Source organism: Saccostrea cucullata, unplaced genomic scaffold (genome assembly GCF_032062105.1).
Source record: "Saccostrea cucullata isolate Sc308-1 unplaced genomic scaffold, CSIRO_AGI_Scuc_v1 ctg1, whole genome shotgun sequence".
NCBI classification, from domain to species: Eukaryota; Metazoa; Mollusca; class Bivalvia; order Ostreida; family Ostreidae; genus Saccostrea; species Saccostrea cuccullata.
Genome location: NW_026920581.1, coordinates 366113 through 383962, shown reverse-complemented (window position 1 = coordinate 383962; position 17850 = coordinate 366113). Strand labels below are relative to the sequence as shown.

The 17850-nt window shown below is 34.6% G+C and overlaps 2 protein-coding genes across 2 annotated transcripts in view; both read left to right on the top strand.

Moving 5' to 3' along the window:
* Positions 1-17850, top strand: part of LOC134252059 (sodium-dependent serotonin transporter-like) — a 234793-nt gene that overhangs the window by 163959 nt on the left and 52984 nt on the right. The gene's annotated exons all lie outside the window — the stretch shown is intronic.
* Positions 1-17850, top strand: part of LOC134251553 (uncharacterized) — a 117029-nt gene that overhangs the window by 86289 nt on the left and 12890 nt on the right. Inside the window, exons 20-25 of the mRNA XM_062733957.1 lie at positions 2796-2890; positions 3009-3077; positions 5633-5741; positions 6972-7090; positions 17037-17127; positions 17557-17767. Of these exons, the coding sequence (XP_062589941.1) occupies positions 2796-2890; positions 3009-3077; positions 5633-5741; positions 6972-7090; positions 17037-17127; positions 17557-17767 (694 nt within the window). The remainder of the gene's footprint in view (positions 1-2795; positions 2891-3008; positions 3078-5632; positions 5742-6971; positions 7091-17036; positions 17128-17556; positions 17768-17850) is intronic.

Below are 17850 nucleotides of genomic sequence, written 5' to 3'. Positions count from 1 at the left end.
ATTTTCATTGCTAATGGTGGAGATTCTCAAAATAAAGAAAAAAGAGATGCAGATGCAAATGAGCACTATTTAAACACTCTTCAGGCTCATGTGTTTCAATAGCATAAATAACAGTTTCTTGACCGGAAGTCCAAGAGTTAATACACTACGCCAAATTAGAGAAAATTCGACCGCTGTGTCTGAACAACGGGCAATTAAAAATGCCCGAGAATATTTATTTCGCTCAGATAAAGACATAAATAAACCTAAGACATGGTAGAAATTGGACTGCGTACATTAATATTGTACATGGCGGACTAGCATGTTTTGATAAAATTGTCGGAAGGGGGGATGTTTTATTTCAATGTTATCTGTTCAGAGGGCTAAAAAAAGCAACTTACGGAAATGGTTTAAAAAACCATTCAACCATTAAATAACTAATTTGGCAAAGTAAAAGATTCCTAACTTGTTTGGTACATATTTATATCCCGTATATAATTTTTCAACCTAAAAGTAGAGTGTTGCGTTTTCATTGGCGGGGAGTATATATATATATATATATATATAAAGCACTAAAAATGACCAACGACACGAACAATAAAAATTGTCAAATTTTCGGGACGCCCTGTCCCTTCCTCAGGACAAAGAAAAAAGTTAAAAAGTCATAAGAACGAAGAAAAAAGAGAAATAAAAACAACTAGCACTACTACTAAACTACTAAACACTAGATATTTACATACTTAATTACATGTTGAATTGGAAATTTTTAAGAACACTAATAAAGAAATAAATCCGGATGCTATGAAATGCGTCCATATATATATATATATTTACATAATTGAACGAATTAATTATGCTAATTAATTACGACAATCAGTAAATCGTACATTGTTTCATTCTCTCAAAATGGCGTAACTTTACTTAATAAAGACATAAATATATAGCATATATTTAAACATATAATATGATCCATTATAAATTTTGAAATATTTAAGGATTTATTACCGGGAAAAAATAATTAACAAAGGCGTATATATTTACATATATATATATATATATATATTATATATAATACCATTAGGGCGGAATGACTTCAATCTGTGCATCCAGAACTTTTCTTTGCTTTTTCTCTGAGCATCTGTCCATCTTGGGTTATGGTCAATCACCACTACTGTCATGAGATACAGACGCCCTAGGAACCTAAAGGACATGGTAGTAAGAACCAGACTGGACAACCCATTACCTAACGGGGGCTTTAAGACTTGCTCTGACAGAAGATGTCTTCTTTGTAAGGAGAGTCAATAACCACCGTTCGACCATTAGGACCAAAAAACTCAATGAACCCGTTGGGGAACATTTCAACCTTGAGGGTCACAAATGGGAGGACATGACAGTAGTGGTGATTGATCATAACCCAAGATGGACAGACGCTCAGAGAAAAAGCAAAGAAAAGTTCTGGATGCACAGATTGAAGTCATTCCGCCCCAATGGTATTAACAAACTGAATGACTTCACCAGAATGAACGTAAACTAGACCCGATTCCTGATGATACCAAACAAGATTATTCTCTCAATTTAGTGTAAACTCCACAGTAAATTTGCGTCACCAACTCTCGAACAACCCACATAACTATGTATTGCTTACGCCTTTGTTAATTAATTATTAATTATTTTTTACCGATAATCAGTCCTAAAACATTTCAAATTAAAATTTATAATAGATCATAATTCATATGTTAAAATGCCCCTTCCATATTATTTTTCTTTGGTTATTCTTTATCAAGTATAGTTACGCCATTTTGAGAGAATGAAACAATGTACGATTTACTGATTGTCGTAATTAATTAGCATAATTAATTCGTTCAATTATGTAAATCGCACTTCACCCGAGTATACCCGATAGACCGGACGCATTTCATAGCGGTCCGGATTCTTTCTTTAATAGTGTTCTTAAAAATTTCCAAATCAACATGTAACTTAGTATGTAAATATATAGTGTTTAGTAGTTTAGTAGTAGTGCTAGTTGTTTTTTGTTTCGCTTTTTCCTTTGTTCTTATGACTTTTTAACTCTTTTCTTTGTCCTGAGGAAGGGACAGGGCGTCCCGAAAATTTGACAATTTTTATTGTTCGTGTCGTTGGTCATTTTTAGTGCTTTTTATAAATTTCCATCCGTGACCTTGTATCTACTTGATAGATCCGACATTTAGGATATACAGTGTTGTTGGTATTTTTAGTGTTTTTTATACATATATATATATATATATATATATATATATATATATATATATATATATATATATATATATATATATATATATATATATATAAATCAAGAAACGGCCACTATGCTCCATAAAATATTCCTGAAAGTGAGTAACGTAAATTCATCTTAAAAAGTAAAGTAGTACGATTTGATTTATTCAATTTAATATATGAATGTTGTTTCATGTAAATGTATTTCATTCAACAGAAGATTGAACTCAACGGCCCTCATCTTATACCATTATAGGATATTAATAACACTTCCTAGTTGACTTTCTACAGCCTTGAGCATCTCTGACGTTTTGTCAGAATACTTGAAAACTGCGTATACATGTAGTATTGTACCGTAATCGGATGTACGTCCCACGGAATAAAGAACTAAACTCTACTATTTCATATTCATTAAATGGTTTTGATTATTGTAAAAAATTTCTTCTATGAGGATCTCCCTAGCTACAAATCAACTGATTTTAGTCGTCATGACTTTGTGTGTGAGGGTGTGAGTATGTGAGTAACATGTGTACCTACTAAAGAGCTATCTACTCTCAAAACAGGCTTTGACCCATCTACTGGGAAATATTGTTACTCCTGTCCACAACACGCACAAGCTGACAAATGTGATCACATCGACTTTTGCTTCGAAGACCAGGTAAAATGTGCTATGCCTTGTTCGAAGCTTTAAGATCCAATATTTTAATGCTTTTGGTACCATTTAAGATTTGCATTACCTGGAATGCAGTAAATAGTAAAAATACAATTTTTATTAGAACTGCTTCATTGGAGAAACAACATTTGTCTCGGACAGTTTCTTTGAATCTCGATGCCAAAGTAAACAAGTAAGTATCCTAACCTTTATTTAACTTGAATTATTTATTTTAGGTTCAATAATCTATCTGTATGGCATAATTACATCATGTGTAACTTGTTTAGAGCAGGTCCGAGGTAGATTAAATTTAGATTGTTAAAAACATGACCCCCGGGGTAGAGCGGGGCCACAATTTATAGAGAATCCAAGTTTTACATTGAAATTAATATAGGATAAATCTTCTTCTCAAGAACCACTGAGCCAGAAAAGCTGATACTTATGTGGAATCATTCTTGGGTAGTGTAGATTCTAACTTTTTCAAATCATGGCCCCCAGGGGTAGGCGGGGCCACAATAGGGAATCCGTGTTTTACATTGAAATATATAGGAAATATCTTTGAAAATATTCTCAAAAACAATTTGGCAATGGAAACATCCTCGGGTAGTGTAGATTCTAAATTGTCCAAATCAAGACCCCTGGGGGAAGGATGAGGCCACAATGGGTATTAAAGGGGAAATCTGGTAAAGAGCAACTTGGTCAAAGTTACTCAGGTGAGGGATGTGGCCCATGGGCCTCCTTTTTCCGATCTGCAATAAAATATTGCAAGAAAAAAACTGAATAAAAAATAAATTCTATCACTAATACAACAAATTAATTAATCATCTGAATAAAGATCGCATATTCCTACGAAGATTCTGTAAGTCTAAGTCTAAGTTTTCTGAAATCTTTGAGACGAATTTTAGAAATGTTGGTGGCTCGGCGGTTTGGGAATAACTGAGGCAGAAATCTAAGATATTTTATATGTTGGTGGCCCCGAAGCCAGATCATGATTGAACAATATTTTCTTTCCCATTTTAGCTCACCTGAGCCGAAGGCTCAAGTGAACCTTTTTGATCACATTTTGTCCTTCGTCCGTCCGTCTGTCTGTCCGTCCGCCTGCCCGTCCGTCCGTCTGTAAACTTTTCACATTTTCGACTTCTTCTAAAGAACCAATGGGCCAATTTTAACCAAACTTAGTACAACGCATCCTTGGACAAAGGGAAGTATAAAATATTAAAATAAAGGGTCAAGTCCCTTAATATTGTAGATATTAAATTGTTAAAATCATGACCCCCGGGGGTAGGGCGGGGCCACAATAGGGAATCCAAGTTTTACATAGAAATATAAAGAACAAATCTTTAAAAATCTTCTTCTCAAGATCCACTGTGCCAGGAAAGCTGAAACTTACGTGGAAGCATCCTTGAGTAGTGTAGATATTAAATTGTTAAAATCATGACCCCCGGGGGTAGGGCGGGGCCACAATAGGGAATCCAAATTTTACAAAGAAATATACAGAACAAATCTTTAAAAATCTTCTTCTCAAGATCTACTGGGCTAGGAATACTGAAACTTATGTGGAAGCATCCTTGAGTAGTGTAGATTCTAAAGTATTAAAATCATAAAAGGGAAGGGGGTAGTGGGGCACGATAGGTATAGCAAGAGGGGAAATCTGGTAAAGAACTGCATCACCCAAGTTACTCAGGTGAGTGATGTGGCCCATGGACCTCTTGTGTAATTTCCTGATTGGGTTCTGTCGATATTTTCAATATAATACTTAACCCGAAATTGAAGATAAGGAACAAATCTTTAAAAATTTTCTTCTCAAGAACCACTGGGGCAGGAAAGCTGAAACTTACGTTGAAGCATCCTTGGATAGTGTAGATATTAAATTATTAAAATGATGACCCCCGGGGGTAGGGCGGGGCCACAATAGGGAATTCCAAGTTTTACAAAGAAATATATAGAACAAATCTTTAAAAATCTTCTTCTCAAGAACCACTGGGCCAGGAAAGCTGAAACTTATGTGGAAACATCCTTGAGTAGTGTAGATATTACATTGTTAAAATCATGACCCCCGGGGGTAGGGCGGGGCCACAATAGGGAATCCAAATTTTACAAAGAAATATATAAAACAAGTCTTTAAAAAAACCTTCTTCTCAAGATCTACTGGGCTTTGAGTAGTGTAGATATTACATTGTTAAAATCATGACCCCCGGGGGTAGGGCGGGGCCACAATAGGGAATCCAAGTTTTACAAAGAAATATATAGAACAAATCTTTAAAAATCTTCCTAAGAACCACTGGGCCAGGAAAATTGAAACTTACGTGGAAGCATCCTTGAGTAGTGTAGATATTAAATTGTTAAAATCATAACCCTCGGGGGTAGGGCGGGGCCACAATAGGGAATCCAAATTTTACAAAGAAACATATAGAACAAATCTTTAAAAATCTTCTTCTCAAGAACCACTGGGCCAGGAAAGCTGAAACTTATGTGGAAGCATCCTGGGGTAGTGTAGATTCTAAAGTATTAAAATCATAAAAGGGAAGGGGGTAGTGGGGCACGATAGGTATAGCAAGAGGGGAAATCTGGTAAAGAACTGCATCACCCAAGTTACTCAAGTGAGCGATGTGGCCCATGGGTCTCTTGTTTGATTCCTGATTGGGTTCTGTCGATATTTTCAATATAATACTTAACCCGAAATTGAAGATAATGATAGTGAACGAAAAGTATGTATTAATACTTCATTTTTAAATTTTTGTGTCCAAGCTTTGTCCGGCAACTGGAAGTGGACGAACGGCTTGCTGCAGTACTCAACTTTGTAATTCAGGAAATATTTTGTCGAGTGGATCGCTCGGACAAACAACCCCAATGCCTCGTATGTATAGATAGATTGATTAATTGATTATTGTTTAACTTAACTCATATTGAGACATCACTGCTTGCCAGTGAAGGGCTACAAATTCTTATAAGTTCCTATACAAATCTATACGAAAAAAAGTCCAACATTTCTAACGTTTTTCTGAGCGGGCATTTAAAATGATCGATGTTTGACCGCTGAGTGAGATGTTGGACCGGTCTCGGGATGTTGGACCGCTTACGTCACAGAATGGGCGGAACTTAATCTCATTTTCATTCGTGTCTGTTCAACAGTGACGGACCTGAGGTTACATCACGGAAGACAGTATAAAATACATGTTTGTCAAAAATTTAAAATAATGAAATGAAGGGAATAACAAAACATTTATTGACTAGGTTCTCGGGCAAAATGCGTTTTGTCGACCCTCGAACCAAACTGTCTGCCTGAGGCCGTTAGGCCAAAGGCAGACAGTTTGGTTCTTGCATGGGTCCGATAAAATTCATCTGCCCTCGAACTCAGTCAATAAATGTATAGTACTGAACAATAATACGTATGGGTGACCCAATATCACTGTGCCAAGCTGATCCTCAAGAAAAAATAGGCACTTGTTATAAAACGAATTTTTAAAACTGTAGCAAATACTTTCACTAGTCTTGCACCACTAGCAAACAGTGCACAGATCTTGAGTGCTTGGATCAAACAGACGTGCGATTAGAAAGTCAATCGCATCTTAAAACGTTTGTTTTTGCGATTGTCGAGAAGTCCTGAGAAGTTGTGATTGCAGCTGTTGTAAAACCATTCCGTCAGTAAACAGTTAAAAAAGAAAAGGCACACGATCATGATTGTCTCTAAGAAAAAAATTATGATAAATGACAACAATCATCAGAGTACTGTAATTTGTTAAAAGATTGTCAATCGAAAATTGACCTAAATATTTTCAGAGGAAAAGGGCTGAAGAGACAGATAGCGTAGAAATATGAATACTACATTTCTGGAGATAAAATTATTTCTTTAAAACAATTTTACGTTAATTTTTACGTTAATTTTGTTTTCTTCCATGTATGACATATAATACTCATCAATATTCTTAAGTTTTGTTGTTATGTTGTCTGTTGATATTGAATGGAACTACGGTATATTTTTCCGATCAATCTTTGAAAATATACATGTTGTATGAGCTGATCGAATATATTAAAAATAGGTTGACAATAAAACTTACTTAAAAGTTAGATGAATATTATTTTTCAGATATAAATCATACGGCTCCACATTGTCCTTCACAATGGATAATTCGGAATTTATCAGAGAGTGTCCAATTTTTATACTGTTTATATCCAAATAAAAAAGTGCCATGGGCAACAGCAAAGGTTTGTGATTAACTATCAAAAGGTTAGTAATAGTATATGTTTAAGTCACCTGAGTTACTCAGGTGAAGTTAGCTATCCGTTTTTTGTAAGTTGTCCTCCGTTTTAGTTAACATTTGAAAATTTTCAGCTTCTTTACCAGTGAAACGTCGAAAAGTGACCCCTAAAGAATATTAACGGATGTAGGGAGTTCAAATTTTTACGCAGATAAATGAACATGTGTTACCGAGTCGATACAGTATTTTCATTACAGGATCGTTACCGATACACATGTATATCGATAACGATCCTCTATCAAAACTAATATCCAGATAACTGTATATCACTTCCACTTCCAGCGAGAATTTCATCGGCATCTAAAGCAAGTTTTTCAACTGATAGCTTAGGGGTCTAGGGCGCTGTTTCCCCAGGCACCTGAAGTATGGATAATACCCCCCCCCCCTTTTTTTTTGTTAATGAAAAAAAAAATGTAAGAGTGTATAATATCTCAAAAATATAAAATTTCCCCGTCAAACACATCTATATGTCGTTATATGCAAGCAGATTGTACTTTTTCTCACGTTTAAAGAATGACCCTATTCGGTATATAATAAAAATACAGTGTTTTATTATATACCGAATAGGGTCATTCTTTAAACGTGAGAAAAAGTACAATCTGCTTGCATTTAACGACATATAGATGTGTTTGACGGGGAAATTTTATATTTTTGAGATATTATACACTCTTACATTTTTTTCATTAACAAAAAGGGGGGGGGTATTATCCATACTTCAGGTGCCTGTGATTCCAAAAGTAAAGAGTTCAACCCTTGGTAGGGGCGGAAGTGGATATCCGTATAAAGAGTTCGACCCTGGGTTGGGGCGGAAGTGGATATCCGTATGAGTTAAACCCTGGTTTGGGGAGGGAGTGGATATCCGTATGAAAAGTGAATTTCTTAGAGTTTCTATGTTAAATTTTCTTCAGTAAAGAGAGTTATGTAAGTTTAAGCTGTACTGTTGCAATTTTGTCTGTCGTCATACGTTGTGCGTTAATAAGACCGCGAAACATTAACGGGCAAAATTGGAAATACACAGCTTACGTCATTTCTATCTGTTACAATCAATACATTCCGTGATAGACAATGAAATGGGCGGGTACAATTCGACGCGGACGTGAAGAAAACATCGGATTGAAATTGCAGATCGAAATTCATTTTCAATCCACCTCAGCTACGCTATAAGGCAAATTATTACTGATTGATCCAGAAGACAAATAATTTCAATTTTGGTACACTTTGATTTTTTTGTCAGTGTTTTAAATAAATTAATATTTATAAAAAGAACAATCTGGTTTAACGACATAATCATGACATACCCTTACATTTATTAATCATGAATGTGATTTTTTGACAAATATTTCATTTCTGTTTGGTAAATATATGTTTGTGTGTGTGTATGGGGTGGGGTGGGGGGGTGGGGGGGACTGAACGATTTTTAAACAAAGTTGTCCAACAGTTTTCAGTGAGAATAAGTATAAAACTCACGCACTCTTATAATCCTAGAAATAATATATATTGTCATGTAAAGCCATGACCTGACTCGACAATTTTTACCCCCCCCCCCCCCCTCTCCCCTTCTAGAATCAAATATCTCCTGAAAAGTAATCTTTGTCTTCTTTGATCTTTCGCATTCTTAAAATTATAAGCTAAAACTCATATTAATGTGAACTTCAAACAATATGTATTTGGGAGTTGAAATTAGTTGATTTTTGGATCATATATTCACTCTTTGCTTTGAAAACAGCTCTGGTGGATTGAAAATGAATTTCGATCAGCAATTTCAATCCGATGTTTTCCCCACGTCCGCGTCGAATTTTACCCGCCCATTTCATTGTCTATCACTGAGCGTTTTGATTGTTACAGATAGAAATGACGTAAGTTGTATATTTCCAAATTTGCCAGTTACTTATGTGAACATTTTCAGCTTCTCTACAACCGCTCAACAAATTTCAACCAAATTTGGCAAATAGCATCTTCATTGTTGGAATTTCACGCCCCCTCCCCTTGGGCCTGAGGGGAAGGGCTAAAACCACTTAAATTAATGGAATCTTTAAAAATCTTCTTTACTCCTGGACATCAAGCAGTCAAACTATTGGCATGATTGTAATAAGCATCAAGTCCTATACCAAAATTTTGAAATTCATGGCTCCAGGGTCTAGGGCTCTAGTGCTAGGGCGGGGCTATATAGATCATAAAGTGAAAATGCTTTATTTCTTTGAAAATCTTCTCCTCTGTTCCTAGGTATAAAAAAAACTAATTACAATGTCATGGTTCATTGAAATAAGAGATGCTTCTTCTAAAATCATGAAATTCATGGCTCAAGGGTCATGGTTTCCGTTGTTAGGGCAGGGCAATATATGTACTTGTAAATTATATATACCGGTATTGTAAATGCATTAATTCTTTGAAAATCTTTTTCTCTACACCTTGTTATTAAACATGCTAACTACATACATAGTTACGATGCCTCTTCCAAAATTATTTATATGACCCCAGGGTCAGGGGTCTATGTTTTAGGTGGGGCTAATATAAATTATATAGTGAAAATACCTTTATTATTTGAAAATCTTCCTCTCTGCTCCTGGGTACTAAGCAACAGTACTAAGTGCATAGTTATGATAAGGAAGAGTGTTTTTTCCAAAATTGTGAATTTCATGGCAACAGGGTCAGGGGTCTAGTTGTTAAAAAAAGGGGGGGTCTAATGATCATAAAGTGAAAATGCTTGAAATCTGAATCTTCTCCTCTGCTCCTGGGTATTTACTGTTAAACTGATGAACTAAGTACATAGTTATGATGAGGAAGAGTGCATCTCCCAAATTTGTGAATTTCATGCAGGGGTTCCCTTCCATTCTTTGACAAGTTTTACTAAACTGTGCATGGTTTTCTGTTCATATCCACAACAAAAACCATTTTAAGCCATATTATTAAATTTTTTTTTGTAATCAACATCTAAAGTTTAATCAAATAAGTATTTTTTTACTACTTTGATATATTTGAGAAAAATGTTAAAATGAGAGGATGATGCCGTCATGTGTTGATGTATTGCAGTATGGTGGGTTGTAAGTGCCTCAATTTTACACCCCAGATTTAAGACAGATTTTTATCTCATACGTGTGGATGATACTACCCTTGTGATTAACCTAAGCTTTATCCACGGGTAGATGCTTTATCAATATCACTTCCGGTTTTAACAAGATACCTCGCCTCAAGATTTTATTTTATCGAAACTTTTATTTCTTTTAGAAAAATGCCCTTTCAAAATGAATGATAAAGAGCAATAATGTCGTTAAAAGGAATAAAAAGACTCGTATATGTCAAAGAAGTGTCTTATTTAATCAAGGTACGTACCTGTATTGGCCATGGCTGGCAGGGATGGGGTAATTGAATAAAGTAATTGTAATTGAGTGTAATTAATTACATTTTTCAAAGTAATTGGAAGTAATTTGTATTTGAGCGAGCCTTCAATTACAAGTAATTGAATGTATTTGAAATACATTTCAAAAAAGGTCATGTATTTTCAATTACTTTTCAATTACATTTTTACTTTTTTCAAAATGAAAGTTTATATTTAAAAAGGTGTCTTATACTGATACATATATATAGTTTTATACTGGTGGGTTTATATTAATCATTCCCATGTTTGATCAGTTCTCCCTATGCCCACTTGCAAATAACAATGATTGTTTAGATAGTTATAATTTGTTTTACAGCAATTAGACTAACTACATCCCCTTTTAGATTTACCTGTATTCTATTCATTTTAAGATAGAAAATAATGAATGGAATTGTGATAGATATTATTTATTTCCTTAAAAAATATGGATTTGAGAAAATTACAAAAAAGATCTTGCCATACACCATACTGGTGGTTTGTTCCCGTTTTGCACACATTTGAATTACAGGTAATTAAAAAATGTGTGAAAAACAGGAATTTGACCAGGTGAGATTGCTATAGTCTATACCATACTAAGCTTAGTAAGTATGTGAAAGGTGAACTTTTAGTGAAAAAATAAGAGAATAAATACAAAGTTAATGTATTTGATTATCTGGTGATCTTATTATAACATCTTCTTCATGTTCTTGGCTTGGGCATTATTTTCAAATTAATTTTTATTCACTAGTTTCTTCATTACATGTTATATCTTTAATTCAATAGAATTTTATCAAGATTGAAAAGTACGTATTCTTTTTTTTTAAGAAATTGGACTTAATAATAAATAATATTAAACAAATATTAATAATTTATTCAATAAAATCAAATAGTTTTCAAAAAACATATATAGAATTTTAATAAAATGCTTATTAAAATTGTATTAAACCTCTTAAGAATACATTAATCTAAATAACGTATTCACAGGTAAATCCAGGTAAATCCAAACCAAAAATCAGACTATAATTGCTATCAAAACACACTTCGCACCTATTGTTCTATACTAATTACCAAATGTGTGCAAAACGGGAACACACCATACTGGTTTAGCATGGGCTTATGTTTGTACAATAATTAATTGTCTCATAATGTTTAATTTGTTTATACAGAGTGTCACACTCATTATAATAAAGGTCTTTTTTTACCAGGTGTGATATATTTACCCCAGAACAAAAACACTGAATGAAAGTCTGAATTTGATGCTATAGAAAAAATCTTATTAAAAAAAAATCTTTATTTTTTGTTATAAACTAAAACCTGAAGTAATTAAAATGTATTTAATTACATTGGTCAAAGTAATTGAAAGTAATTAATTACATTTGAAAAAATCAATGTAATTGTAATTGCAAGTAATTGACAAAATTATCAATGTATTTGAAAGTAATTAATTACATTTCAAAGTAATTGACCCCAAGCCTGATGGCTGGGCCCAACTTGAAGACGGATGTTACTCCCCCCCCCCCCTTTTTTAAATCGTTTTCGGAGAAAGTAAAGCCTAGAAGTTACGTTTTTGTTATAAGATTCCTTTAACTTCAACAATGCTTTCTTAAATTACAAGTAACAGCTTTTTAAAAAGCTTGCCTGACTAAATCCATCAATTTATCTGCATGAAGAGTGATAACCCTTTTGAGCAATACTTTGTGGGTTTAAAAAATATCCTAACTTTTTATTTTGAGAACCTTATGTAATGAAATCTTGATTTTACTGAAATTGTAGAAGAATCATCTCTACACTGCATACTAAAGAACTTTGTAGTTTGGGGGGGGGGGGGGGTCTGCAAGTGGAGTGATCTGCCCTTGGATCTAAATTGATTTCAAGCTACATTGTAACACCTATTATAAAATCTGTTATCAAATCACGCATTGTGAACATTGTAAAAGATGGATATAATTAAAAACACATTTTGTTGGAGTGTATTTTCTCCTCTGAAGTAAACAGTAGTAATGTGTGTTCATTATTTTTTTTCTTAAAAGGGGAGGGTGATGACACTATCATATAATACATGATATATTGAGAGTGAAATAAGTAAAATCAATAGTTAGGCTTTGTAGAAAGATATATCCAAGATTATTCACTACTTTTTAGCTCACCTCAACGAAGTTGGGGGAGCTTATGTAATACCCTCGGCGTCGGCGTCCCGGGTAAAGGTTAAGTTTTTTGGAGCAGTTTTCTTTTTAAGTACTTCTATGTCCTATATTGATTAGACATGCATGGAAGATGTTTCTAATGTGTTTCATTGTACCAGTCAAAGTTTCAAATGCTGCAATTTCAGCAAAGGAATGACCAGGTTAATGTTTTTGGAGCAGGTTAACATTTTTGGTGCAGTTTTTGGTGTAGGTCTCATTTTCGAGTAACTATATAAGCCCTATGTTGACCAAACTTGCATGGATGATACATCTAAGGATGTACACTACCAGACTTGCTTCGGATGCTGAATCTGACCTACATTTTCCGGTTGAGTGAACAGGTTAATGTTTTTGGTGCAGGTTTCATCTCCAAGTAACTATAAGCCCTATGTTGACCAAACTTGCATGGATGATACATCTAAAGATGTACACTAAAAGACTTGCTTCGGATGCTGAATCTGACCTACATTTTCCGGTTGAGTGAACAGGTAAATGTTTTTGGTGCAGGTCTTATCTCCAAGTAACTATAAGCCCTGCTTGGACCAAACTTGCATGGATGATACATCTAAAGATGTACACTACCAGACTTGCTTCGGATGCTGACTCTGACCTACATTTTCTAGTTGAGTGAACAGGTTAATGTTTTTGGTGCAGGTCTTATCTCCAAGTAACCATAAGCCCTATGTTGACCAAACTTGCATGTATGATACATCTAAGAATGCACATTACCAGGCTTGCTTCGGATGCTGAATCTGACCTATATTTTCAGGTTGAGTGAACAGGTTAATGTTTTTGGTGCAGGTTTCATTTCCAAGATACTATGAGCCCTATAATGACCAAACTTGCATGGATGGTACATCTTAGGATGTATACTACTAGATGTGCTTTGGATGCTGAATGTGACCTACATTTTCCGGTTGAGTGAACAAGTCTATGTTTTTGGTGCAGGTTTCATCTCCAAGTAACTATAAGCGTATGTTGACCAAACTTGCATGGATGATACATCTAAGGATGTACACTACCAGACTTGCTTCGGATGCTGAATGTGACCTACATTTTCCAGTTGAGTGATTAGGTTAAAGTTTTTGGTACAGGTTTCATTTCCAAGATACTATGAGCCCTATAATGACCAAACTTGTATGGACGATACATCTAAGGTTGCATTCTACCAGGCTTGCTTCGGATGCTGAATCTGACCTACATTTTTTTGGATGAGTGAAGAGGTTAAATTTTCATGCAAGTTTCATTTCTAAGTAACTATTAGCCCTATGTTGTTCAAACTTGCATGGATGATACATCTTAGGATGCACACTATTAATGGATTTGCTCTAGATGCTGAATTCAACATACATCTTTCAGATAATGTACCAGGTAAAAGTTATGGGTGCAGTTCTATTACCAAGAAACTATATGGCTTATATAAACCAAACTTGCCCAAATGATGCATCAAGGGATGAAAACTCTCAAACTTGCTACAGATGCTGGATTTTAATCACATTTTTGTGACAAAGAACTAGTTTGAAGTTTTTATATAGGTCTATTCCAAAGTATCAGATCAAAATTGCATAAATTCTGCACTTTTTGTTGGGTTATTGTGTGACTTTGCCTTACTTAAAGACAACATTCGTTGAGGTGAGCTCTGTAATCTCTGATTACCTATGTTTTATTTATCGTGTGCATCTGAACAAAGACATATAATAGATCATGCATCTGGAGACGATGGCTTGAACTGCGTTGTTTATTATTATTGGACTCGTCCATTTATGGAATAAACCAACCGCGGGATCGGTAAACAAATTAGAAACATTATTTCTTTAGTGTTACATGTCCATATACCATGTATACTGATGTATACGATGTGTTGTTTTAAAGAATGGTTTAAAAGTTGTAGATAGAATTTCTGAAGCATTAGAAGGAAGTTAAAAGGGTAAACCACGGAAGTTAGCACACCCATTCATACAATAGAACAATCCAAGGAAAAGGCGCGAAGATAGCTTACTAGTGACATTTGGCGCGAAAAGAGCGATTCACCCCTTTCGTAGAATATAAATGGACTGATCCAGTAGTATAGAAATGCAGAAAAAAGGATATACGGACATGTTGAAACGGCAAATCATATGGAATAATCTGTTCCATGCAAAAAGATTAAAGCACAGGAGTCTGAAGTTTTTATCGTCAAAAAAAAAAAAAAAAAAAATCCGGAAAAATTTTTTCCTACCCTTAACTAAAAAAAACCCAGGATGGCAACGTGTTTTGGGGGGACCCACCTAAACAAATAGATCTAAGCTTGGCCAGAAAAATCTCGCGACTAATTCAGTTTCCGGAGCGTTTTTGTTATTTATTTAATGTGAAAAATTCAATCTGCTTGATGACTACGGGCTGTTCCTAGCCCCTTTTCCACTTTTACAGCTCATCCTGGACTCCATGCCACTAAACCGGAAGAGAATCTCGCAGTGTATATTTGACGTTTATGAAAACTTGTTCAAATGAAATAAAATAAATAATTGTTCAACGTAATTTTATTCAGTTATATTAAATATATTTAAGAGAACTTTAAAAAGTTATTTATTCTTTTTCTTAAAATGTGTACCAAGGACAATAATTCCAATGTTTAAATCACTGAAAAGCCATGTGACAAAGAGCCAAACAGTTAGACTAAGCGCCCTTATAAAGCATTATTTTGTTTGAAAAATATATCTTTTTATTAATCACGTATGGTAACATAAAATTGGACATGAAGTTTTACATGCATTTTTTTTGGTTCTTTTCTTCAATTACGTCATATATTCACCTCGGAGTTCACTTCCGGTGTAGTGGCATGGATATCTGTCAAAGTGGAAAAAAGGCCATGAACAGCCCGTATCGTCAAGTAGATTTCATTTCTTAACTTGAATAAATAGCCGAACACTGGATACTGCCGTGATCTATTTGTCAGGCCATCCTGGGGTTTTTTTAGTTAAGGGTAGTAAAATTTTTTTCCGGATTTTTTTTTTTTTTTTTTGACGATAAAAACTTCAGACTCCTGTGATTAAAGGAAGTAAACACTGCAGTATTTCGCATCAGTAATATCTTTCTTTTTTCTGAAAACTGTTTCTTTTAAAATGCAACAATGTAAATCAGTGCACAAAATCTAGCTCTTTAATATGTAGCCGGATATCAATCCTTATACTGCCCAGCACGTTTTGTACTTCCACCGTACAAAGAGTTAATTTTCACGGTCCCTTGGTCCTTTCAGTCAGAAGTTAGCTTGATATAAAGTCCAGCAATTGTCACATAATGTTTTCAAAGACTCAGATAGCAAAAAATTCTAAATCTTGAACACGATCTACTTTCTTTCGAGGCATTTCAACATCAACAGTACAATGTCATCAAGTTTATAATATATGTAATCAATTTGAATTGGAAATCATTCATGTATAGTTTCACAGGGGAAGTCTCAAAGTTGTATGAGATAAATAGAACATCTATAATTGTGTGATTTGATATATTGGCTTTATCCAACGCGTTGAAATGGTGTATATTCGCTTGAAAAGCCTCGCGAATATATACCGGTATACCATTTCAACGCGTTGGATAAAGCCAATATCAAATCACACAATATAGATATCCTCTATATATCCCGATAGATATTTATGCCCCCCCTTCGAAGAAGGGAGGGCATATTGCTTTGCTGCTGTCGGTCGGTCGGTCCACTTCGTTTCCGTTCATTTTCTTTGCAACCGTTTAACATACTGAAATGAAATTTGGTATACAGATATATCACATGAATATCTAGGTCAAGTTCTATTTTGGTTACGATCGCACCATTTTTGACAGAGTAATGCACCTTGCACTTAGAAAAAACTTCAATTATTTGCAGTTTCCGTTCATTTTCTTCGCAACCTTTGTGCATACTGAAATGGAATTTAGGGTACAGATTTATCAGATATAAATATCTAGGTCAAGTTATATTTTTGGTACGATTGCGCCATTTTTGATAGAGTTATGCCCCTTGGACTTAGAAAAAATGCCAATTATTTGGAAACCTGAAATGATATTTAGTATACAGATTTATCAGATAAATATCTTGGTCAAGTTCTGTTTTGGGTACAATCCCGCCATTTTTGACAGAATTATGCCCTTTTGGACTTGGAAAATTCCAATGTGGGGGGAGGGGGGCATAAGTGTTTTACAAACATCTCTTGTTAAAAATGATTCTTTTTTTCTGAATTTAAATGTTATTTAATGGTTTTTGGAAGGGAGAATGGTACGGATGTTCTTCAGACGATCGTGACTTATTAAAATGGGTTAACCACCCAACCCCAAAGAAATAACCTGTAATCATGAGATATAAATTGTAATTCTTTAATTAACAGCTACTATGTAATCGTCACAACACTCATCTACCTATCATTGAAACAGACCAAGAGAAAGCTATTATCGATGGAATCACATCTCATACTGAAAGTAAGTTTTATAAATGTTAACTTACTCCCCTTCATCCATAAATTCTATATGCTAAAGTCGATCATTGATTCCAGAAAAGAAGTTAAAAATGTTCAAAAGTTTTCAGTCGATTGACGACGGACAAAAAACAGATATATAGCAATTATAATTCACCAGAGTGACTCAAGTGACCCAAAAAGAAGATGGAAAATATAAACAAACAGCATCATATCATTTTAATTAAACATTGTTATAAAAAGGCTGAACTATATCATTTCGTCAACTAATATGTTGAAATTTTCTTGAAATGTTTTTTTTTCCCAGCTAGGCCTTTTTTTCTGAGTCAGTGTTTTTAGCGTGGATCAGGAGAGGAAAAACAAATATAATAATAGATACAAAGTAGGTAGTTGATAAAAAAAAGTTTATCATCGGAACTTTTTGTGAATATAGTATGGCTGGATGCGACAGATAAAGATAGGGAAGGTGTCTATATTTGGAGCACGACAAACGAGACGGTGTCAAAGTATTACTGGGCCGATAATGAGCCGGACGATCAGAAATATCCTGCGGACGAAGACTGCCTGGAAATGGGTCCGAATTATCTGATGGGGTGGAACGACGCTCCGTGTGACAGACTTGTGGGAGTTTTGTGTGAATACGGGTACGTCTCTGTAATGCACTAAGTCTTACATTTTTTGTTATTGATGTTTTTGATTTCTCTTTGAACTTTTTAAAGTTTATATG